The sequence below is a fragment of the Magnolia sinica genome, chromosome 5 (genome assembly GCF_029962835.1).
Source record: "Magnolia sinica isolate HGM2019 chromosome 5, MsV1, whole genome shotgun sequence".
Taxonomy (NCBI): domain Eukaryota; kingdom Viridiplantae; phylum Streptophyta; class Magnoliopsida; order Magnoliales; family Magnoliaceae; genus Magnolia; species Magnolia sinica.
This window is the reverse complement of record NC_080577.1, coordinates 10,485,692-10,512,739: the sequence shown is the minus strand read 5'-3', so window position 1 is coordinate 10,512,739 and position 27,048 is coordinate 10,485,692. Positions and strand designations below refer to the sequence as shown.

The window sequence follows — 27,048 nt, the reverse complement described above, 5'->3', positions numbered from 1 at the left end:
TTTGTCAGGGACCATCAGGATTGCTATGATCCTAAAGAATCAATTTCTTTTAGTCGATAGTAACCATCTCATCCATGGTGTGGAAAAAGATGGTTATAAAAAATAAATCCAATTTAATGATGGATGAGATCAGCCGATCTGTGTGATTTTTCACTGTAGCCCAGAAAATGTGTTCTGAACTCAAATGGACGGTTCGGATCAGCCGATTGACTGTCCACATGAACTGTTGCAACTAGGCGCACTATAGCTTATGGTGTTCCAGAGCACGAGCACCGGAACATTTCTTTTCAAAGCATGTTTGGGAGATCTCCGTCCGTCTGACTGGGCGCGGATTAGTTACTGACGGCTTCAGTAGCTATCTCGATATTGAAGTGACGTCACCAAATATTGTGTGCCTCAGTATGTGTTGTATCCACACCATCCGTTCATTTAGAAAAATTATTTTAAGGCATGAGCCAAAGAATAAGGCAGATCCGAAGCTCAAATGAATCCCAACACAGAAAATAGTGAAGATTGAAAACTTATCATTAAAAACTTCTTTGGGGCCATAGAAGATTTAGATCAACTGATATGTGTTTTCCCTTCGCCCATCCGTACGTGAACTTATGAACAGGTTGAATCTCAAATAAACACTGTGGTGAGCCCTGGGAAGGTTTCAATGGTGCGCATCACTGCCCCACTTATTTCTGTAATGGATCCACTCGACCTTTGGATCCACTTCATTTTTTGACTAATGTCCTAAAATGATCTCGTCAAATGGATGGACGGTGTGGATATAACACTTACATCATGGTGGGGCCGCAGAACTTGGTGACAGACTTCAGTAGCCAGATAGCTACTGAAGCCGTCAGTAGCTAACCGCGTCCTGTATCCGGGATTCTATATCTAGTCGGTCTCGCTCAAGTGGATTCTAGTACACAGAGAGAGAGAGAGAGAGAGAGAGAGAGGGAGAGCACCATGTGCACGTTAGAGAAGCGCGGCCACGTTTTCGTCCTCACCCTCTCCGGGGAGGGCGAGCACCGCCTCAACCCCACCCTCATCGACGCCATCCAAGACGCCTTGGGCCAAGTCCGAGCCGACCCCACCCCCGGCTCGGCCCTTGTCACAACCGCCCAGGGTAAGTTCTTCTCCAACGGTTTCGATCTCAACTGGGCCAAAGCCGGTGGAGCCGCTTCCCAAGAACGGGTCCACCAGATGGGCTCGAAATTCGAACAGATCGTGGCCGATCTGATGTCGCTTCCGATGCCAACCGTCGCAGCAGTTACGGGCCACGCCTCCGCAGCTGGCTGCATGCTGGCGCTGAGCCACGACTACGTCTACATGAGAAAAGACAGGGGCTTTCTTTATATGAGCGAGCTCGATATTGGCCTTCCCTTCCCCGATTATTTCATGGCCATGATGAGGTCGAAGATCGCTGCCCCGAGGGCTCGGCGCGACGTGGTTCTTAGGGCCGCGAAGATCAAGGCGGAAGAGGCCGTCGAGATGGGGATTATCGATGAGGCGCACAGTAGCCCCGGTGAGACGGTGGAGGCTGCGATGCGCCGTGCGGAGGAGCTGGCAGGGAGAAAGTGGGACGGCGAGGTGTACGCTTCGATAAGGAAAGCGACATTTTCGGAGATTTCGGGAGTGCTGGGGCTGGTGGAGAAGTTAGATATAGCTTCGCGCCTCTGATGCGCGGTAGATCGGGAGATGTATTGACCGTTCATCAGGTGGGTCCTTTCTCTGTAGGGCATAGGATGACGTACGCTACAGTGGACCCACCTGATGTCGCACCATCCATCCCATCCATCAGACGCATCACCTCGGTTTCCTTCAAAACGGCCTATAACTCAGCCCGATCCAAAGCTCAGGTGGGCCACAGAAAGGGTAGGAGAGGACGCCCACTTACGAAACTATCTGATTTTATCCGGACCACTCATTTATTCCAGATGAAGGGTTGAACCGCCTATCCGCCCCTCACGCAAATCAATGGTGAGCTCAACTTATTTTATTTGAAGCTAATTTGAGTTTTGGATCTAGCTGGTCTTATCTTACCTATAACAACTTGCGGTGACGCATCTGATGACGGGTTTGGATTCTGTGAAAATAAAAATCACATGGCCGATTCTGTAAAAATATAAATAACATGGCCCACATCTGCCCAGTGTCACAGTAGGTCTACTACTCTATTCATTAGGACTTAATCCGTTTGTAAAAAATGATCCTCTGTCAAAATGTTGAATGATGATAAGCTGTCAGTTGGAAGTTTCTTGAAATTGTCTGTGTGTCGTATAAGTAATTCAAAATTTCAGATTGTGGGTCACAGATTAGATGCATCGTGACCCTACATTTACGTTGTTTCGATTATCTGACGAAGAGATTTGGCCCTCATTTATTGGACGCTTAAAATTGAATAACATCAGAGGTGTCCACGAATCACATGTTAGGATTGTTAAACCAATTTTATTTTGGGACTGAGCTAGCGGAAATGGGCTCTACAATTTGATCCGTTTTAATTTCAATTAATACATGAAAGTCGTATAATTTCTGAGCGACTCTGTACCGAGCTTCATACGCTGGCAGACTGTCAAATAATTCCCTTCAATCCATTTTCAGCTGGACGACCGTTTTAGGTAACGGTCTTTATTCAAATTACCATCAAGCGCCGAATAGGAAAATTTTGACCTTATGCCATGGTGGGATTTCACCACCCCTAGGCTTCGAACTCAAGATCTTGTGTTGAAACTCCTAAGAGTCTACCACTCGGGCAAGGACTGGAGCCCAGAAAACATCACTTGAGCTAGGCAGGTTCAATGGTGGACATCATCGTCCTCACTGTTTTCTATTGTGTAGTCCACTTGAGCTTTGAATCTCCTTACTTTTAGGCTCATGCCTTAAAATGATATGGCAAAATGGGTGGACAGTATGGATAAAATACCAACATCATGGTGGCCCACAAAGCTTTGACACCAGCTAGCTAGCTCTTGAACTGTGATAGCTCATTCACTTGCACTCTGAAATTGCACATGTGGCTTTCATGGCACAAAGCAAGCGGTCAAGATCGTCAGGCCAAGTGTGGAATGCCCGTAGCTCCAAAATCAGATTGATTGAAATTATCCTAATCATCTTTTAAAATAGGCTGTGTTTGTATCGGTATGGTTCACCACCGGTACAGGGTTAAATCCCAACAGATGGGCGTAGTTTTTGACAAGCGCGGATTAAAGTACTGAGTTATGAAAGTATGTTCAAATGCCAGAACTTCTCTCAAAAGGGTGTTTAAGCATCAAATAATCTTTTGAGAGCGAGTCCAAGTGGGACATAATCCTTGGTCCTAACCTCTCGTTAATAGATATTTATTTGTTAAAGATGGCCTGTTAAGTATTTTTTATTTCGACTGTTCCCTAGATATACATCAATCTTCCAGTTATGAAGTAATTCAGTAAAAAATTTAGCTAGTGCTCCATCCAAGGTGGGCACAGCAGCATTCACGATTTAATGTTAGTTTTATATATGCCATGTTTATATTTTCTTATTGCATGCTTATGATACAATATTACACTCAACCAGAGTATTATGTTCTGCATAACCATCTTCGCATTAGGTGTGGAACCAACCTTAAGAGTGAAGCAAACAAGTAAATAGAAAAATAAAAAAGATGAGCAATCACAAAAAAAAAAAAACAACAACAATTTACATGAAAAAACACTCGTGGCAACCACATTACAAAACAACAAAATCCACTATTAAAACAAAGTTATAAGAGATGAAAACAACTTAGAAAACCCTAGCTTCCATTCTTCCAAAGCCTAGAAACGTTTTTCCCTCTTATAATTACCCTAATTGCATATTAACAAGTCTTTATATAGTGTTACATATGAATTAGGAAACAAGTCGCGCAAAATTGCAAACTTACGCATTTTATCAGTAGGACCTTCAACAGGATTGACAACCATCGACGGCATGACCATAGGATCTAAGCCATCCTCGATAAGATCGAAGAATGCCACAAAATTGTCCAGCGAGTAAATTAGGATTTCGGGGATTTTCTCAATAGGATCGAGCCATTGTTTGATTCAATCGAAGATCCCTGTTTCAGCATATATTAAAGGCACATATTTTCAATAATCTCCACCATGGCATTAATCTCCATACTCCACTGCTCCACTACTCTGAACTTCATTCTCCATCTCTAATCGTCTTTGTTGAGGCAAAAATCTGGATCGCCCTCTTTCGACCTTCGACCACCTACACAAGAGGTAAACAAAGGAGACCCAGGCTACACTAGGGGAACCTTCGATGCCAAAGTCTAGCTAGGAATCTAGGTTTGATAGCGTAGATGAGTTTTAGGCGAGAGATTTTGTGTACTTGTCTTTATCAGTGATTCCTATATTTATAGTGTTTGTAGGGCCGCATGGCCCATGATTTTGTGCACTATCTCAGCCGTTAGGCAAGATATGCATTAGTGGTGAACATTGGCGGTTACCCTAGAATCGTGCGTCATGTGGTTACTTTCGTCGTGCGTTACTGGGAGAGGGTCTTGCATTAAGCTAATTTGGTCGAGCTCCCTTGGTTGAACGAAGACGATCCGAGCCGAGCTCATCTGAGCTGGGCTCTGTCGAGCGGCCGGGGACAACTCGGACCGAGCTTATCAAATTCGAGCTCTATTGCTTGGTTGAAGATGAACCGAGCTGACCCAATCACGACTAAATTAGTCCGAACTATGGCTCGGACTTGATCTCTTGTTGGATCTAGCTGTTCTCGATGGCCCCTTAGCCTTGTCAGGTCATCTAGTTTCTGGTGAGTGCGAGCAAACAGGAACTTGAGGCCACATCCTGCTGAGGGCTATGTTTGAGGGAGCGGGCATCAACTTTATGCCAATGTTCTTAGGTGAAGTGTTTCAGGGACAAACGTTCGTCGGGCCGAGCTGACCTTGAAGGTGGTCAGGCTGAGCTGTCCTTGAAGTTGGTCAGGCCGAGTTATCCTTGAAGGTGATTGGACTATATTTTCTCATAACAGTCTTCACAATAGTAACACCATTGTCAACTTTCATGCTCACTCCATCTTCATTCAAATCTTTGTCGAGCCTAGAAAAATTGAGCAAAACCTGAAATTCTCTATAAGAAACACTTTTGTAAGCATGTCGATTAGATTTTCACTTGTGTAAATATTTTTAAGAGTAACATTGTCTTCATCTAGCATCTGCCATATGAAATAATGACACATTTCATTTTACTTGGTCCACATGTGATAAACAGAGTTCTTTACCAGGTTGATAGCGCTCTTGTTGTCATAGTGCACTAACACAACTTCACGGTGAAGCCCCAACTCATTCATCATTCCCCTCAATCAGACTACCTCCTTGAATGCTTCTGTCATCACCATATACTTAGCTTCAGTTGTGGAAATAACAACCATAGATTGAAGCTTCGACATCCAATTGATCACTCCACCTACTCACATGAAGGAGTATCGCATAATCAGTCATACCTCATATGTATATGTAATGAAGTAACTATTTCAAATGCCTCCAGTATTGCTTGTTGGGGTTTGACATGTATCTACTTATAACAACCACTACATGTGAAATATCATGTCTAGTACAAATAGGCTGTACATGAACCGAGTTAGCTCGGTTAACTTACTCGACTTGACTAAAAAAAGCTCGATTTGACTCGGTTCGAAACTGAGTTCGAGCCAAGTCAAGCTGATTTTTTGAGCTCGAAAAAATTTTGAGTCGAGTTCGAGCTTGCCTAAGCTCGACTCAACTCTGATCGAACCCTAACTCAAATCGAACTCGGATCAAACCAGTTCGGTGACTCGGTTATTTTGATATTGTTGTTGCTCAACAAGTGTTTGATGAAATGACTCAATGAAGTGTCGGCTAGTGGCGAGGAAGGTATGTATATGAAACAAATACCCTTTTATCTTGAATTTTATGTTGCCTATTGAGTGTTTGATGAAATACATGTAAACCAATGTCGTTGCTTTAGATTTCGTAAGAAACTAAAGGCATACTCCATGTGTTTAAGAAAATGCTGCAGAGGCTCGATCTTGGCTCAAACTCAGCTCGAATTGGCCTGAGCTGCTGACCGAATCAAGCTAAGTTGGCTAGTCAAGCTCAAGAACCGAGCCAAAGCGAGTTCAAGATATGGTTAATTAGTGGCCGAGTCGAGTCAAGCTCGGTTTGACTCGTGGTAAGTACAGACCATGTCGTACATCAGACTGCCAACTACGCTCAAGTAGGGCACACGAGATATGTGCTTCTTTTCCTTATCTATAATAGGACATTATTTTGAAGAAAGATGAAAGGGAGCAACGTGGGAAGTGCTAACTGATTTTTCCTTATCAAGTCTATACTTGACCAAGACTTTCTCAAGGTATTATTGTAACATTCCGCACCTCTGGTACACAGGTGTTACCATTTAAACTCGTATCAGTGAATTTCAAACTTAATTAATAAATAATTTGAATTCGACTCATACAGGAAGGGGCCTCCACTCATCATTGAAACCGTCCATCAGAGACCCTAGGAGCTAAGAAAGACCCTACACCAGCCACAAGGGTAAGCCTAACTGACCATCTCAAGTAGAGTAGATTTTAAATCATCTGGTCGTAGAATAACGGGACGCTCACTAACAACTTTAACTATCGAATCACCAACTTAGGATCCACCACTTCCTACGAGTTTAACCTTGCCATTGAATTCTAGGTCCAACCACAGACCCCTCAAGGGATGGGAGTGTATGAGCTTGGGTAGGTGGCCCACACCGACGATCTTGATCAGAGACAAGATCCCACAAACGGGTAGGCAGACAAATGTACATCCCTATATGGTGATGGGGCTATTGGAAGTGGCCATGAGGGAAATAACTGGGCCTAAGCACACCAACGGCCCTTGGAACCATTTTCAACCATCCATGTTCGTATCCGGAATGATCTCACCCTTGGATCAGTTAAAAACCTGTGGTCAATTGATGAATGGCCCACCCGGACTTTGGGTCAACCTGATCAACGGTCCAAGATCCTAAAGTAGAGCTCCCTAAATGAATGGACGGAGTGGATTTAACATAAACATCACTGTGGCCCCATGCACCCAACGCGTGTGCACTAGAGATGTGCCCCCGCCATGCACCAAACCCGGTATCGGGTCAAACGATGTTTAACCCAATGAAACTTGTAAAAGAGAGAGTTTTCTCTTGCCCGGCTTATTGCCAACCAAAAATTCAAAACGGACGATCCTGTCCACCCAAGCTGAGGCCACCATGGTAATCCGAACCGATCATCATGATTGGGAGATGGATCCGACCAGGGCCGTCCGTCAGCGTGCCCCTATGCACTCGAATGTGGGCGTGGACGTGGTCACTACAGGTGGGGTCGTGATTCCCTTACCGAAAGGAGACTATCCTCTTCACTGTCACCTGGAAATCCACGTCGGCTTCCCTCCTTTCATCCTGGCCGTTCGTCCGGAGGCTTGTCCACGCCTTTCTCCTGTTGCCAAAAATGGGTAGGCAGCCGCCTGCACTAAGAAAAAAGAATTGAGACAGTGCCACTTTTAGCAAGGGCAGCTAGCTCGATCTGAGCCCTCTCTGGGCCACGTGGACGAGCTCCGACCGTCCCTTCTAGGGCAGCACAGTCTGTGAGCAGATATCTTCTCGTCTCATGAGAAGATAACGAGATGAGGATTAACTCGTGAGAAGTTCCGAAACGCAGATGAAAGGCCCAAAAAGTAGGACCCGCGATGATCAGCAGTCCCATCTGGTCCGTTTAAAAGAACCGGATCTTGCTGAAATACCTTTAATGGTGATTGGCCATTGACAGCCATATCATCTTCTCTGTTAACTCATTTGACCCATTCCAATGAGATGGACCCCACAATAGATAAAAAATTTACTTTTTTGGTGGGCCGGCGCAGCTGGATCACATCCCCTAGATCAAATGGCCCATGCATGCAAGATTCACGAGATTGGCCATGGGAAGGTCCATCTCTTCTCAACTGTTGGATGGGCCCTTCCCTTGCCTATAAGAACCATTGGCTGCTCTTGGGATTCGCACTAGAGAGAGAGAGAGAAGGAGAGGAAATAGGGGGGAGAGAGAGAGAGTTGTGGGTGCCGCACTGAACTCCGAGTCAGCTCTACTCGGTCCGTTCTCAACTCACTCATGTGTGACGAGTTGCTCCTCCACCGAGTCTTGGGATCTGGATCGACCCTCACGCTAACTCAGGAAAAGAACCCTGTAGCCAGGGCTCTCCCAACGCTCATCCCTACTTGTCAGAGATCAGCGGCTTGATCGCAAAAGAAGGAAAGGAAGGGAGAAACTCACCATTGAACTCATTTCAGCGAGTTTTGGTGCAAAGTTGTTGCTACCAGGTGAGGATTGTAAGTCGACTCGGTCTTAAGTAGTTTGTTAACTAACATGTAATCCTATTAGTCGGAACTAATGTCCGCAGGTGTGGCGTTATCCAAGCCACTGCAGCAGCTATGCGTGACTCTGAGTCGACTTAGCAAACACTTAGAGTAGTCTAGGTTACACTCAACCCGCCCCATTAAACAAGACCTCCTTCCGTCTTCATCCAACAACACACACTGAGTCAGCCACGGCTGTTAGAGCCATTACCGGCAAGCTCATCAAGACGTAACAAAAAATGAAGGGTCGGAATTCGGTTAGTTGCTAGCCCAAACTCCACTCGACATTGAATGGCTAGTACAAACCCAAACCAGAGAAAAAAAACACACTTAGTTGGGCAGGGCCAGGCTCAGCTGCCTGAGAATGATGGGCCGAGCCCTAGCTGGACTCAGAGATGCAAAGCTAGACCGAGCCCGTGCGGAATGGGATCAAGTCCAGGCTGGACTCAGAGGCAGCAACGGGCCAACTTCGAATTGAAACCAGCCGCAGTTGCTGGGCCGAGTCCAATCCAATCCCAGACACTTCTCCCAACTCAACGGGCCTCGACCGAGTTAGACAACTCAGTGGGCCACACCGTATACACAATGGGTCGCACTCCTACACAAATGCAGTGGGCCACGCCCTGCACAAGTGTGTGGGCCACACATAGGGCCTATAGAAGGGTCATTTGATGGGTATAGTGGGCCCCAAAGGTTTTGAAACAAGCCAGATAGGCCAAAGCAGGCCCATCTCAGCCCCAACCCATCTCATGGTGGTGTTGCAGCTGGGTTGAGATCAGCTTAGAGATGGGACAATATCAGCCAACCTTTGGGCTGTGTTCACGTTGAGGTTGCTGGCCCGAAACAAGCCAGCCTAGCCAGCCCTTGGCTGTGTACATTCAGTTGTTGTTGGGCCGAGACAAGCCAGCCCAGTCAGCTTTGGTTGCCAGCAAAAAGGGCACGCTGGGCCAGGGCGAGCCCAGCCAAGTGTAATGTGTGTGACTGGATACTGCTGTGCCGAAACCAGTCCAGCCCAGCCTAGTTTCTAGGCCCGACTGTCTAACTATAACTGGGCCAAACCAGGCCCAATTCGGACCTTGGTATTGGACAATCTTAGGCCCAGTCCAGTCCACCTTGTTGGGCCGCGATTGATGGACCTGATCACCTTGGTGCAGGCCCAATTTCCATGTCTATGGGCCACCCCACACATTTTCAATGATTTAGATAATTAAAAGCCTTGAGGAATACTCGTCTATTACAAGCTATTAAATCGGGAATGACTCTAGGAAATTATTTGCGTGATATTGGGCCGCGGGATAACCACAGGAACTTAAATCGAGGAAAAGACTATGTCCTTAAAGGTGATGACTTCTCCTCTTGGGCTTTCCATCTCTAAGTTAGATCAAGCATAGCTTCTCACATTGATTATAAATGATATCTTAGAGCTTGGTTAACTATCTGATTTGCTTACTTGAATATATGATTAAAAATTGGTTATGAGAATTAAAATGCATATGCTAGACCTTGTTTCATTTAGTAACTCTTGAATTATATTTACATTTGTACTTGAGTCTTGCTTTAACTGTTTGAATAGTATCCTAGTCACTTGGGATGATTCAATACTTAATCATTATGTCATTTCCACATGTTATTGGATTGTTGCAAAACACGTATAAAACTGAAATCTCTCTAGACAAATAGGGGGAACATCTACCTATAAAAGAGAGTCCGTACATAGGGTGTAATAAGACTGGTTGTGCTGAGAATAGACCCTCAACATAGAAGTTAGGTTAGTGGTAATTTATTCATGGGATTTACCATCTATGAGATGATTCCACCTACTTGACTATGGGATGAACCATTTAATGTTTTTATCACCGTTGCTTATTCGTATTTGTAGCATACATATCGACTCATATTATTCGTATAATTTAGTATCTTCGACATTTCATTCCTAAAAAAAAAAAACGATAATAGCTACCCCATATATTGAGAATTGATTGGCCATATGTTGACAGATTCTATCATCACCCTAAGGCGGGAGATTCATGGGCTGGGGATGGTGGTATGAGACACTATATATGCTTGAACCATCGGCATACGCTGGGTGACGAGCCCCCCGTAGCGACCTTGAGCTTTATTAAACCGGTTGATTGTAATTGGACTAATAAGGGCTTGGCTAATCATGCATAAATGACATATTGGCGATGATGGGTGGCTATTTCTGGATGCTGTAACACGTGTTGTAACACCCCGTACTTCCCCGTACTCGAGTGTTACTATATAGACTGACTTAGTAGGATGCAAACCTAGCTTAGTGAACATTCACGTGCATCCTAGTTTAAATCTGACCGTCGAAGGTAATCCCTATCCATATATCAAACCACCCAGTAGTCAAATAATATATACTAAGTATATCATTTTATCTAGTTATTATATTATAAAATTTACACAAACATGGATCAAGAGATTATGGATGTATCTATTTATCAAATAAATAATGTGTGAAAATGCATTTTAATAGAGTGATAGGTATGTATTTAGGGCCTGTTTAGTTTTCTGGCTCAAGTGTAATTAGCTTGTAAATGAGTAATCATTGTTTACTAAGGTAATTACCTGCATCTTTCCCAATGCTGACTTGACTAGTTACTTTTTAAGCACTTAAATCGACGAATTTGTAAAATAAATATGGGGCCCACCATAAGGTGTGTAGCTTATCCACACTGCCCATTCATTATGCCAAATGAATTTAAGGCACGAGCCCAAAAATTAGGCAAATCCAAAGGTCAAGTCAACCACACCACACGAAATTATGATAATTGAATGCCTACCATTAGAAACTTGTTGAGGCCCTTCGAAATTTTAGATCAGGCTTATATTTATATATTTCAATTGTCCATGTCCATGTGACCCTATGAATGTGTTAGATGGTGAATAAACCTCAATATGGGCCCAGTAAAAAAATCAACTTTCAACGGTGGACAAATTAAGTCCATTGTTTCCTTTCATGTGGGCCAATTGAACATTAGATCTTCCTAATTTTTTTTGGATCAAGCCTCAAAATATTCTAATAAAACAGATGGACGACACAGATATATTATATACATTATGGTGGGGCTCATGGATTTAAGTCAACATTTTTGGACCGGTTTTCTAGGTGAAATTACTCACTCATTTCCAAACAAGTGAAAAAAATGTAATAATTACTTCTTTACAACGATTTACTTGGATTATGGAAAACCAAACAGGCCCTTAATGTATATAAGATATTATGAAAATAATATTATATTAAATAAACAAAATGAATAATAATTTCACAACATAAAATCAAATTATAAATAATAATGTAGCATTGAATATCTTTTATAAGTATGTATACAAAAATCATTAGATACTTTAATAGAATTGTATATTATTTAACAATGTTATCAAATGCAAATATAATTTTAATTAAATATGATATTGTACAATCTTCAATTCATTTATATGTATAATATGATATTGTATATATATATATATATATATATATATATATATATATATATATATATATATATATATATATATATATATATATATATATATATATATATATATATTAATGAATGTGTGATATATCATATGTCAGATGATGTTAATATTATATATATATATATATATATATATATATATATATATATATATATATTATATATATATATATATATATATATGGGAAAATGTACTATGCGCTCGACCTCACGAGTCCGTCCCATGAGGTCGAGCTGTGTGGGCCCCATCGTGATGCGTTTCAAACATCTAACCCATCAGTCAGATGCACCATTCCATCGTGGGCCTATGTCTCAAAAATCAAGTCAATCCGTGACTTGTGTGGGCCACACCACATACAGAAGTGGGGAGGGGTCGTGCACCATTAAAACATTCATAATCAGTTTTTTGGACTCACCGAGATGTGGTTTGCAAATCCAACCCGTCCATTATGTGTGTCACACTTGCATGAGGATTCAGACCAAGTTTTAGCAGCATTCAAAACTCAGGTGGGCCCCACCAAGTGCTTTTATATGTTTTAACATTGTTTCACATGATTTTAGATGGTATGGCCCACCTGAGTTCCGTATACGGCCGATTTTTGGGATATCCCATAATTTAGAGGGTACCCATCAAATGCACGGTGTTGATGGTCGACACGCATCTCGGTGGAGCCCACATAGCTCGACCTCACGGGAGCTAATCGTCAGGTCAAGCACATAGTACCTTTTCCATATATATATATATATATGAGATTCTAAACATTGTAATTATAAGTAATATACAAAAATAATAAAAATTATATTAATATCAGTATCAGTTAGTAGTATATAACGAAAGCCATATAAATGGTCCATTAGGATCTTTTAACCATTGACGTTCAACTTAGAGAAGATCCAACCATTAGATTGACGGGAATCCCCAAGTAGGACCCTAAACCAAGATGTATGGCCCACCCAGAACCTTGGATCTGTCTGAAATTTGGTAAAAGGCTATGGAAGGGCCCACCAGATAGAATGGACGATGTAGATTTATCACAAACATCATGGTGACCCCACTTAGTGGCATGCATGTGCACGGTGGTCATGCACTCGAGGTGCACCAAACCTGTCAACACGATCAAACCGTGTTGACCCGAGACTTCTAGAAAAAGGGAGTATTTCCCCTGCTCTCCCGCCAGCGTTCATTTCAAACAAACTGAGACCGTTTCCTCTCATCAGTGGTACACCATCCGACCCAGGCACTTGATCTGATCCGCCTATCTTGTAAATGGGTTAATTTAGGACGAAACCCGGGTGTCTCACGTGAAGATGTGTACTCTTGAGGGCACAAATCCAGTCGCATACGGACAGTGAAAAACCATGTTTCTGGCGATCCACGTGAGCCAACAAGGGCTCATCCCGACCATCCATTTCAAACCAATCCGAGAAATCCAATGGCTTTCCACGTGGGAGAGGGTTTTCACCCACAGAGAAAATAAAACCGTGGCAGGTTTCGCTCCTACAAGCCGTGCTTGGAGACGGTTTCAGGCAGATCCCATCCTAATCGTTTGGCTTCAATCCAACGGTTCTGGAATGTTAGGTTAAGCAAATAAAATGTGAGAAGGTCGTGTGACATGGGTCTCTCTCTCACGTCTTGCAGCAGCTCGAAAAATAGGTGTCTTCTTCTTCGTTTGAACCCACCAGCTAAACCTCCATGGAGCTCCGAAATCAACAATCTAGAAGCATCGTGACACCCATCAAAGCAGTCCAGCAGCTTCGTTTTGAGGAAAGGGGCTATTGTTCGAGATCCGTCATTGCCGCCTGCCTTCTTCCTCGTTTAACCTGCACCAAACCGAGTCTATCCGATGTGGGACTTAATCTATATGCGGAATAGGCCCACGGATCTGTCTGTGCATGGGACATGGCGATTAGGGGTCGGATAGCTTACCTAGCTGAGACGCCGCCAGGGAAGCCGGATAAGAATACCAGAATACCTGTAGAACTTAGGATCTTCCTCTCCTTCACACCCTTTCTGCAAATCAGTAGATGGGACTCGAATTTCTGCTGTGGTGTAGGATTGGGGACCCAGCTCTCTTTTATAGAATCTGTGGAGAGAGAGTTTGAAACCCATCACAACTCTCTCTCCCACGCTCCACATTATAGCATCCTAGTGTAACTCAAATTGCTGTCTGCGTAAGACAGCTATAGCATTCCAGCCCTAGTACGCAGAGCTGCGCAGATAGACTGCGCAACGCATCACATGAAGTGGGGCCCACTGGTCTACTCAATCATCCAGTCCAACTGTATGACAATCCAGACCGTTGATCAGTGAGGCCCACTAAATAGAGTTCTTACATTCTCCCACTTGGGCCTCATTGAACAACGTTAATGATAGTCATATAGAATTGTTTTGAAAAACAAGTTTTGATCTTTTAAGAAAATATCTAAATGGTTAACCAATGAAAACAATTGGACAGTATGAGTAATGCTATTCAATCTGGTCCATCAAGACAGTCAGTATCGAAACGCGGTAGTCATCACAACATTTAATTTAGGCGAAGTGAGTCTAAGCGCGATCACAAATACTTTCAATCTTAACGACATAGATCACGAACTAGGAAATGTGGTATAAGGATTACACATTTTAGTGTGACAATATGTGTCTATCCTTAAGAGGTCCTGAAGCTTTTAATGTCTCCAACAAGACACGACTATAGTTTTACTTACTCAAAATTTACGCATATATATAGAGAAGTAGAAATAAATCTGTAACGCCCTGAAAATCGGGGGTTGTGCATATACTCGACTCCCGAGTTCCTGAGGTCACTTATAGCCAATTTTCATTAATATGCAATCCAATCTAAATGCGTGGCCTGGAATCTCCTGGAACATAAAGTACATCCACACAAGTCCACTGAAATGAAATAGACTGAATACAAATATATATATATATATATATATATATATACATATGCCCAAAAGAATACATGGGTCACATAAGACGCTACCCAACAAAATCTCAAAAGAATAGCAAGACCAAAAGAATAGGACTGAGCCCCCTGCTCAGTGACCTAAACCCGCCGATCAAGCTAGAGGAGAACCCTCCATCAGCTGGAAGTATGATAGCTCGTCCAGGCTCGTCTCGCCAGGCTCGTCCATCCTTGAGTCACTTGCATCTATGAATGGGTCTGGTTGGTGTTTTAAAACACGGTCCCAGAGTGGGAGTGAGTGATCAACTCAGTGGGTGCTATTAATCTTAAGTTATCACAGGCATCAATTTTGATATGATCTTAATGAAAAGCAAACAATCACATACGTCTAAGTAATCTTATTAATGCGCATGTATGCAGCATGACATGATGCATGCCCTCACCACAATGCTCCCTCGTGCGACAACATCTAACGATCTCCAATGCCAACACTCCCTCAGTGCGACCTCGACTGCCGAGTCGCCACCCTAATTAGTGCGATGCAATGATTATGTTAGCCGTGTGATTAGTTAGGTCCATTCATCCAGCAGATTTGGGAATCTGGTACACTCCACATATCAATGCCCTAAACAGGTTGCGAGGCCAAGACCCCCCAATGCGTGAGGCCGAGACCCCGCGGTCCGTGATCCCGTTGGGTTCCTCATCCCCGACTTCAAGCACATGAGGAGCGGTACCCCAGCATAGGCCGACAGCTCGAACACAGTGTCTCATTCCACCATGTTCGGCTTACGAGGCTGTGGACCAAATTTTAAGTGGGTTATTGATGGGCTACAACGGTTGTAAGGTGTTCCAGGTTCCATACAAGTGTGAACAAGCAGGGTAAACAATCAAGGTTGGTCAGACAGTAGGCTAGACCTCACGAGTCAGGCGAGCGTGAGGCGTGTGACATCGGGCACGAGGGTCCCATATAGTCGAACTACAGCCACCCGATCACACCCGCCCAAACCCTCAAGTCCAACCATAGCGTAGTCCTACCAATGGGACTACCGTCTCTCCTCAAGCTCCTGACCAACCCAAGGGTAGGAATAAGGACTCATAGCATGCCAACTACCAAAGTAACATCAAGCATATTCAACACCATGTTCTTATGTTGCTCAATATACAATTCAAATTTTTCTAACAAGCAAACTATTAACATTATGAATAAAGTGTATGTGTGTGGTGTGGTTTGGTGAGGAAGTTAACTGTAACGCCCTGAAATTCGGGGGTCGAGCATAACTCAGCTCCCGAGTTCCAAAACATCACTTATGCAACATATTTAATGATGAATGTATGTTGACTGTATTAGTGCATAAAACATGGAATAGATTAAGCCAAAACACAGATATGCTTCAGGGACAAGTGAATAAAGCAAGCGGAAGACTTATAGTAAAATGCGTACAAGTGTAAATCCCTGAATTACATATACAACTAGATCGTGTAAAAGTATTATTTAACAAAATTATAAGTATCAAATTACATCATTTCAGTCCCCAAAAATATCCCAGGAATCCCGCGCATCAGACCGAGGCTCGCTAGAACCCGTCTGAAAACTGCATATAGGAGAAGGCAGCCTCGTCGTCATCCAGCTCCCGCTCTGCCTTAGACGTCGCATCCACATCTGCAACATCAGGGCCTAAGACAGAGTCTGGTGGGTGTGTAACACCACCCCAGAAACGTGGGAGTGAGTGATCAACTCAGTGGAACAATAAGGCACTGGTTAACATGTTATCAGTTCAATCAAACAGTAATGATAAAGCAGGACAATTAAATAAATCCTAAGTACTCTTGTTAATGCAAGTATGAATGCGGTATGATGCGTGCCCTCACGCGTACACCCTCAGCGTCTTCATCTTACGTTACGCATGACATCGCCTCAAAGTGCGCCACATCTACAAAGCACATGCAAATGCGGTGCATGGATATGATTACCAAGTTGTTATTAGTCCATTTCACACAACAGGATTGGGAAACTAAGATACCTTCCTCATGTCACCATCCAAACAGTGATCCATACTAGGGTCGTCAATCCTAGACATCTCATACGATTTTATATTTGAGGTCGTAGCAAAGGGCTCGTCACCAATCAATGTACGCCTTTCATGCCCTTACTACCACAGATCGGCTCGTCACCTCCTTACGATACGTATGCTCGAGGTCACTACAAAGGGCTCGTCACCAATCAATGTAGCCGACAAAGACGAATATAGTGTCCCATACCACCATAATCGGCTCACGAGTTAAGTTGCTCAGGTCACTACGGGAGGCTCGTCAACCACGGTGTCCCATACCACCATGTCCGGCTCATGAGTCTTAGCGGATGTACCATGGTTATTAGGATTTCACCGGTATAGCGCCCATACATGGTTAACATACATCGGACAATCGGGTTATTTGACGAACTCGACTAGCACGAGCGCACGTTGAGTTGAACGACATAGAGTGCGCAAACACTCCGCGTGGCCAAACCACTGCCGCCAACTCTAATACGGCTCGGGTTCGTCTAATACGTCCTACGTAGCGAAAGCAATCTCAACCACGATTCATAGGGTCAATTACCGATTTCCTGGACTAAGGCATAGTCCCAAACATCCTACACTACGACAGATATTCATATGGAATGTAAAACAGTAATGGATCAACAACTCAAATCATGTTACATACACATCTGAAGAATATCAACTTAACATAAATGTAAGCATAGGAGATGCTTGAATTTAAATAACTTGAAAGGGCATAAAGGAAAACATGCGCATCAATAGGAGTATTGAGAATCACTTCTCAACGCCCACAATTAGTGTAATCAGTTACACTTAGATCATTCATGCATTTCTACAAACACTTAGCATACAAGGAACAACATATATAGCGTGTGTTGGAATACATACACTTAGACAATTCCTTTTACCAAGGAGTTGTCATACATGCATCTAGCATACATACATGACAAATAATCATGGCAAACACAAGTGCGTATTTTATACGTATACGGTACTTTGTAAATACACTTAGAATACACAAATCTCAATATAGCACATGCATATCAGGAAAGCAATGTAAACATAACATTTGACATGTGAAATCTCATCCATAACAAGAATAAATCACTAACTGGGATTGAAAGCCTTGAAAACCATAACCTATACACTTAAAGTCCGCACCTTAAGTGAAGAAAGAACCGCCGAGCTGATTGGCGCAAGAATACCCTAAAATAAGGATAGAAATGAGATACAACAACACCAAGTCTAATCTAAGCTCTAACACAGGTTAGGGTTAGGTTAACTTACCCCAAAAGAACTCAGAATCGTCAGAGGAACGATTCAAAGTAAAGGTTCAAAGATGAAGAAGAACAAGGAAGAATCAAGATGAATCACCAACCAATCTCTCTCACTAACTCTCTCTTTTCCACTCACTTTCCAAGCTAGGGTTAGAGAAAATTCGTATAGAAATGAGAGCTAGGGTTTAAGGACTATATATAGGCATTAAAATGATGGAAATAACCCCAAGGTCAAGGTATACTTAGGTTATAACCAAAGCACGCCTTTCTCAATCCAACGAAGCACTTCTGGTGGGCCTATAACCACGAAAGGTCGGACTTAAGCTTCTTGACCATGGATCTAGGTCAAGCAGAGTTCCGTGTCAGACCACACTCAATTCAACGGTCACAAAATCTCTCGGTCCACAAGCACTAGAATATGCCTGGGCCAACTATCCCGATCATGAGGGTGAAATTGGGTCGAAATCCAACGATCAGAGTGCTTACACGACTCAGATTTCAATAAAAGCTTAATAAATTCCAACCGTTCTCACACTCTTCACTCCGAGCTCAACCAAATCGACCCAGAACATCAGATCGACTTGATTTTCGAGGTGAAGATCAAGCCCAACTCGGTGACCGCAACAGCCTAAGATCATTGCTATCGGACTTTCGACGCGCGGTCTAGGTCCGATCCAGATCTTCCAAAAATTTCCCAGAACAACTGGATTTAGCGATGGATCCCAGATTTCAGAGTAACGTAGCGCTCACTACTCTACACGTTTAGAGCCATGTAGATACAATTTAAAGTGATTGATGCGAATTTCACAAGCAATCGAGTAAAGCGCTAATTACCCCAAAACAACTACTTAAGGAAAGATAAGCACAAAAATTCCAAGGTCGTTACATTAACACTTCCTCCAACTTAAGAAATCACATGCACAAGGGTAATGAATCATACATCCTATGAAGCAACAACACATAGAAAAATCAAACATGGCATGAGCATATAATAATCCATACACAAAATCATGTGAGAGACAAGAACAATCGTCATAAGAGTCAAACCTACAATTCCATACTATTGCAACAAACATACAATTCCTAAGGTTCCTCTAGTTCTCCTAATATGGCATCCAAGTAATCAAAATCATTAATCTCATACTAGAATTGGTGCTAGGCCACCTAAGATCAATAGTCCGCACCTTCGAATTCGTTGGAGGTTTGAAAGACGACCTAGGAAGATGGATTTTTAGGGTTGAACGGCCGGAATCCCTAAAGAAAGCATTTGTATGTTAGAATCCATGCCAATCTCTTCTTAATACATGGATTTCAAGAAAAAGGGGTGAGGGGTTTTGCCTAAATGACCAACGGACGATTCTTGTGGTTGTAGTGTAGGAATTTTCTTGGAGAAGAGGTGGAGAGTTGCAAGGTTGAGCTCCCTTGGGCCCCACCATCAACAACACCCTCCTTCACTCTCTTCTTCCTCTCTCTTTCTCATCCTTTCTCCTCTTTCTCTTCTCTTTTTTCCCTCTTCTCTCTTTCCTTCTCTAGGGTAAAATCGTATGAGGAGAGAGAGCCCAAATGAGGCCCTTTTATAATGCCAGATTTGGTGAAAATGGCCCCAAGTGTTGGATTTTTACTATACTAGACCTATGAGAGGGTCTTTTCAAGATCTAGGGCCCACTATAGGGTGTACATATTGATATACACTGTAGGATAGTTAGTCCTAATGAACATGATCGGCCTGCCATTTGGATGCGCCGATCGACAGATACGATTAGAAGTCTTTTCAACGGTCACCGATGGTCGATCGGGGCCACAACTATACGGATATGAGCAGGAAAATATTCTTACTCCACGTGTGAAGTTTGGTCGCAAACCGACGGTCCGAAATTCTCAACTTTGGATAAGAGTGGATGACTCAATTCACTTAAGTTCCAGTTCCTTTCTTTAGGGTATTTGCGCTTCTCATGCACTCGTCCTTCGGCTCAAGTTGAGCGGTTCTGGACACTACCTAGGTCTGATTCCCGCGATGGACGTCAAGCCCAATGAGACGGACATTATTCTATAGTTTTGGAACTAGTGGCCCACCAACGAGCGGTCTAGATCTTGTTTAGAAAATTGGGGCATTTCTGGTGGCCCTCTGGCTATGAAACTTATAGGATAGGTACTTCATGGCCTGATGAAGGGCCACGTAAAATTTGGGGATGATCGGATCTGGAGTTTGGTCGCACGGGCCCGATTTGTTATCAAAGGTCACCGTTCCACGATCAGGTCCCAGAGTTGGTGGACAGGTGTAGGAAAATTCATTAGACCTCCACCGTGAATGTGGAAGAGATCCGACGGTTGGATAGCCTGGTATCTCAGTTTCATTTGCAAGCGCCAGATTTCGGTCCTGGCATTGGTGGGGTGCATTCAGTCAATACCAGATCCCACTTTTGGGTGTCCGCTGGGTTCGTGGTCCGTGATGGTCCACAAGCCCAGTGAGATTTATGGTTCCGTTTATTTTTAGAATTTTCTGACCTTCCTGTATCACGGTGTAGCCCATACGGGCTATCGCTAGGTGTAAACGACCATCTGGCTTGAAGGCCCGCACCAGGTTCTATCAGGACCCATCTGGCGTAATCAATTGGACAAATCTTGGTCTAATTTATTTGTGATACCTCACTACGAGTAGCTTAAACGAACGGTCTTATGGCAAATCCTACGTGGATGCCCCAGGACACTGTCCTGGTTGGGCGGGACGTTACACTACACCTGATGTTCAAGTGTGCGGATTCATTGGCTTCCTACGGCTGATTAATCGAACTGGTGCGGTTCTTTACTGGCACCACCCCTGTATACACTAACATTGAGTGCTAATGGTTAATAAGTAATATTATAAGTTAATTAAATTTAAAAAAAAATTTAAGAAATTTTGGAAATCCAAAACAGTGAAAATTCAGGATGTTACAAAATCTTTATATCAAATCATCCAAACAAACTGTATAAAACGAGATCTCTAAGTGTCTGTGAAAATCAAAGTATGCTCAGCTCCCGCTAACTGAAGACATATGTGGGATCAATGGCTCCCATGGATGTTACATGCTCCTGAAATGGCGTGATAGGGAGGCCTTTAGTGAGCGGATCTGCAATCATCTGCTTAGTGCCGATGAATTCCACGGACACTTGATGATTCTGAACTCTTTCCTTTACAACAAGGTACTTGATGTCGATATGCCTCGACCTTGACGAATGCTTGTTGTTACTAGAGAAGGAAATAGCAGCCGAATTATCGCAAAATATTTTCAATGGTTTCGGGATATGCTCCAGTACCCGCAAACCTGAAAAGAAACTCTGTAACCATAGTGCCTGATTAGATGCCTCATGGCAGGCAATAAATTCAGCTTCCATAGTAGATGAGGCTGTGGTAGATTATTTTACGCTTTTCCACGACACAGCTCCTCCTACCATCATAAAGATGTATCCTGAAGTAGACTTCTTAGTATCGACACAGCCTGCAAAGTCTGCATCTGAATATCCAATCAACTCCAACTGATCAGACCTTCTGTATGTGAGTCCGAAGTCTTTTGTTCTCTGAAGATACCGTAATACTTTCTTTGCAGCTATCCAATGTTGCATTCCTAGATTAGATAGATATCTTCCCAACATTCCAGTGACAAAGGCAATGTCCGGTCACGTACAGACTTGAGCATACATGATGCTCCCTACTACTAATGCATACGAAAATTCTTTCATTCGATTCTTTTCTAAATCATTCTTTGGACACTGAAATAAACAAAATTTGTCGCCCTTCACAATGGGCGACTTTCCTGAAGCACAATTTTGCATGCCATACCTTTTGAGTACCCGAGCAATATAGGCCCTCTGTGACAAGCTGAGCAGTCCAAGTGTTCTGTCTTAATCTATATGCGGAATAGGCCCACGGATCCGTCTGTACATGGGACATGGCGATCAGGGGTCGGATAGCTTACTTAGCTGAGACGCCGCCATGGAAGCCGGATAAGAATACCAGAATACCTGTAGAACTTAAGATCTTCCTCTCCTTCACACCCTTTCTGCAAATCAGTAGATGGGACTCGAATTTCTGCTGTGGTGTAGGATTGGGGACCCAGCTCTCTTTTATAGAATCTGTGGAGAGAGAGTTTGAAACCCATCACAACTCTCTCTCCCACGCTCCACATTATAGCATCCTAGTGTAACTCAAATTGCTGTCTGCGTAAGACAGCTATAGCATTCCAGCCCTAGTACGCAGAGCTGCGCAGATAGACTGCGCAGTGCATCACATGAAGTGGGGCCCACTGGTCTACTCAATCATCCAGTCCAACTGTATGACAATCCAGACCGTTGATCAGTGAGGCCCACTAAATAGATTTCTTACATTCGAGTCCATCTGGACTTGACGGTCGCTGCTGGACGTCTCTAGCAGCAGAAGCAGGAAGGAGAAGATAGAAAGGAAGAATCGGGAAGAAATGAGAGAGAAAGAGAGAGAATCAGGCGGACTGTAATGCTGCACCGGGTCGGGCCACGCCGATTCGAGATCGAGTTCGATCTACGTTGGGTGGGCCCTGACTCGTTCTTAGTCCGGTCCAGGCCAGCAACCCTGCTTTCGCATGGGTTGTGCTATGATTGCTCTGATCTTTAATGTCCCACTCAAAGTACTGCTGGTGTTTGTTTTGAAGTGGGGTGTGCCGGGTGTGGCTATTGCTGTTATGTTGAGTAATCTCAACATGGTATTGTTTTTGGTTGGATATCTACCGGTTTTAAAGTTCTGTGAGCCTATGTGGAGGGGTTGGTCAATCGTGGCTATTCATCAGTTGTGGCCATTGTTGGAACTGGCGATTCCGAGTTATTTTGGGATATGCTTGGAGTGGTGCTATTATGAAATCTTGACCGTTCTTTCAGGTTACTTGCCTAATCCTAGAGTAGCTGTGGCTACTACGGCCATCTTGATACAGACAACCAATCTCATGTGCCTTGGGGCCATGTGCTTCTACAAGGATGTGTTATGGTTCGGGTGCTGCTGGATTCTAGCAGAGCAGATAAAAAAAGGAAAAAAAAGAGAGGGAGAGAAGTAGGACGGAGAGAGAAAAAGGAAGAAGAAACTAGAAGGAGAAAGGACCGAGTTAACTCGGTTGGGGCTGAGTCCAGTTGGGTCGAGTCCAGGTTAAGCTGGGCTTGGGTCTAGTCCAAGTGTGGCTGGACATTCCATCAAAAGGAAGAGAAGAAGAAAGGGAGGAGAAGAAGAAAGAGAGAGAGAGAGAGAGAGAGAGAGAGAGAGAGAGAGAGAGAGAGTAGAATTGAGCCGAGTCAACTCGGATGCCGAGCTGAGTTGGTTCAAGACCAATCAACTATAGGTGACTTTTCTCTCAAACATTACATTGAGACTATAATTAGAACATTAGTAGATTATTTATGCTATAACTAGCTATTATAAACAAAAACTATATTTACCAAATGGAAGTAGTTTAATTGTCACTCTCAAAGATCATCGTTAACTATAGATCTTAGTATTTGGTTATTATCATTAGTATTACTATGATATTTGCAATTATATAACATGGATAACTATTAGGAGATTATCCATGCCTATATTAGTTTTTATAAATAAATGAGAAATTTTATGATCATTAAATATTAGCATTTTATTTATCATGCTTGAGTATTATCATTGATAGTAGATCGTACAATTTGATATCATCACGATGATTATTGTTGCTGCAATAGCTAGCGTTAATTGTAACATTAATGTTAATAAATATTTTATAACTATTAAATTAACATTATAATTAATTACACACCACTAGGGTTCAACCTTAAAGATCTAGCCTAAACCTAAACTCTAGGATAAAACCCTAGACCTAAGCAACCTAAACTATAGGACAATAACCTAAACCTAGATAGTGTATGAAATTTAGATCTAGAATGGTATTTGATCCATTGTACAATAATAATAATAATAATAATTCAGGATTCAAATCTTAAAATCTAAGTTTAAGACTAAACTCAAGGATGAAACCTTAATTATACATCAAATCCTAAGAATAATCAATTCAAACCTTAGGCCATGAGTGTATGGAACTCGAATCTAATTGTACAATTTTATAACTCGTGGTAAGGTCGACCCTAAGGGCGCATACACTTCTTAGTGATGACATAGACGGTTCAGAACATCAGGTGATGATTTCTTCTTCTTGAGCTTTCCATTTTCCCATTAGCTTAAGTTATAGTTTTTATTTTAATTTATAATTGATATCTTCATTTTATAATCACACCTGTTAATTGTTGGAATTGAATTGTCATATTACATGCTTAATATTTATCCTACATATTTATCTCATACTCGTGGATTATTTGTGCATTACTTATGGGACTTAAACTGGTACATCAGTGGGAAACCCCCACCCATGAATGTACACCCATACTTGAGATGTAGCTCAACTGGTTGTGAACGTAATGGGCTTTTAACTTAGTGGGTTATTGAATAATGTTTTAAATTGACCATTGATGTAGGCCTACCATCTAGGGTTGTTGTGTCTAAGTGGTTTTTAAGGACGGTTTCTTATCGCATGATTTTAATATTGGCCCTATGTGGCTTAGTTTTAATAACTGCCCTACGTGGCTTTGTTTTAGTATTTGCCCTAGATAGGTTTGATATTTTGTTTTGTACAACCATACGATGGTAAGCCCCATATACTGAATATGATTGGCCTCTAGTCGATTGGGTTCCATTATACATCCTAAGGTGGTAGCCTCATGAGCCAGGGATGGTGGAATGGGATACTATGTCTGAGCTGTCGGCCTATGCTGAGCTCTGAACTCTCCATAATAACCTTTGAACTTATTAAATCCACTGGTTGTAAACGGATTAATAATAGTTGGGCTAATCATGCATTCATAGCATTCGGACGATGACGGGTGGCTAATTCTAAATACTTTAGTACGTGCCTAATAGGATTTAGTTGGGGTATCATTTTGCTAGCTCCCAGATCATCGACTATCGACCCACTTTTGATGAGTTTAGCATTTTACTTTCGCTAGTGACCGGCCACTTTGCATGAGTTTTGTCCAAAAGTCAACTAGATGAGCATCCCTTGTTGATGTACACTCATACATCTATGCATTTAATAAGACTGCATCATATATTGTTTTGTATGCCTTATATGTTTTCAGAACTATGCTTACCCAATGCGGCGGTGTGTAATTTTGAGGAGAATTCGCACTAAGTTGGTTATTCATCCATCAAATATATAATCGTACAGGTAGTACAGGTGGCTTAAGTGATATGCAGGTTCAGACTGATGAGGAGTCGTTATGATGGTCAAGGATGCGTGGTTGTACTTGTCAAGGAAGCTGCGCGGTTTTGTTGCATTCGTTTATATATTTTCTTTTATATTTCTCATATATGTAAATCTTATAATTGTTAACGTTGAGATATTGGTTTGTATAAGTCATTATGGGCAATCTCGTGTATATTCTAAATGTAATCGCAAATTTTCCTTTATGCTTACTTGTCCATTTTACGCTCATCTGCTTACTCTGATAATTGAAAACAATATATATATATATATATATATATATATATATATATATATATATATATATATATATACTCGAATTTGACTATCCTTTAAAGTTAACACTCGGATTTTTGGAAAACGAGTCATATACTCGGATCCTGAAAAGTCGGGGCGTTACACATGCCCTTAGGTTTATTGGGGTATCATTTCGCTAGCTGCTAAACCACCGACTATCAACCTATATACGTGATGTACGATGGCTTGGTCATTATACGGTATGTGATATAAGCACGTGATGTGCTGTGTCGATGACCAGCCTTTTGCATGGGTGGCGAGCCCAAGTCCGACTGGATGAGTATCCCTAGGTTAATGATGCATTCAAGAATTCATGCATATAATAAGACTACATCTTGTTATGTTTTACATGCCTTGTTGCTTTTCATGCTATACTTGTCTAAGGCGGTGGTGTGTAATCTCGAGGAGAATTCACACTGAGGTGGTCACTCATTCATCCAATGTTCAACTGTACAGAGAATGCAGGTGTAGGTAGGGATGACTTTGGCACTGATCTCGGGGCTAAAGCAACAAGAGAGGAGGACGGATATTACGAGGAAGAGCCGCATCAGGAAGCGGCGGAATATTATGAATTGAATCAGTAGAGGCTGTATTTTGTTTTATTTTATTGGCACAATTGAATTTATAAGTTTTGTATTTGCATCCCCAGCCGAGTGGACTAAGATATTATCATTTGTTTTTATGGCTTTATCTACATTTGGTTTCGCTATTGCACTTTGATTCTACTTTTGATTGCCAATTAATTGTTTATTAACTCCTGGGTTTTCAGGGAACGAGATGTATACTCGAGTTCTGAAAACCGGGGTGTTAAATTATGCTTGAGACAACCATAGCCTGCTCATTTCTCTGCCCCTATGTATATCAATACCAAAAATCTTCTTTGTAAACCCCAAATCTTTCATCTAAAATGTTCTTGATAATTGAGCCTTTAATATGTTGATTTTAGACATGTTATGGATATAGATAAACATATCATCAGCATACAATACTAATATAATGAATTTCTCATTACTTAGTGATCTAAAATAGGTATAACGATCAAACTCACTTTTGGTAAATGCTGACTTACCATGAAAGAATCAAATTTTTTATACCATTGCTTAGGTGACTATTCCACGCCGTATAATAACCTGCTTAATGTACAAACCTTATTCTCTACTCAATTTACTTTGAACTCTTCTAATTACTCCATGTAAATCTCATCTTCCAATTCCCCATGTAAAAAAGTGGTCTTTACATCTAATTATCCTAATTTAAGATCGTATTAGGCAACCAATGCCAACACGAATATGATAAATACTGCTTGAGCATAGGCGCAAAAATATTGCTAAAGTCGTTACCATCCTTCTGTGCATA

The 27,048-nt window shown here is 42.3% G+C and overlaps 1 protein-coding gene across 2 annotated transcripts; it reads left to right on the top strand.

Moving 5' to 3' along the window:
* The first annotated feature begins 925 nt into the window (after positions 1-925).
* On the top strand, positions 926-26,346 carry LOC131245415 (enoyl-CoA delta isomerase 2, peroxisomal-like). 2 transcript variants are annotated; one of them, XM_058244868.1, is made up of 2 exons: positions 926-1,709; positions 26,151-26,346. In XM_058244868.1, the coding sequence occupies exon 1, from the start codon at positions 958-960 to the stop codon at positions 1,669-1,671; it is 714 nt and encodes a 237-aa protein (XP_058100851.1). In that variant the 5' UTR covers positions 926-957; the 3' UTR covers positions 1,672-1,709; positions 26,151-26,346. The 2 variants fall into 2 exon arrangements, with proteins under 2 accessions (XP_058100851.1, XP_058100850.1); XM_058244867.1 differs by having other exon boundaries at positions 26,158-26,345.
* The last annotated feature ends 702 nt before the right edge of the window (positions 26,347-27,048 follow it).

Coding starts and splice junctions, on each gene's coding strand:
- LOC131245415 (XM_058244868.1), top strand. CDS start 958: ATGTGCACGTTAGAGAAGCGCGGCCACGTTTTCGTCCTCACCCTCTCC.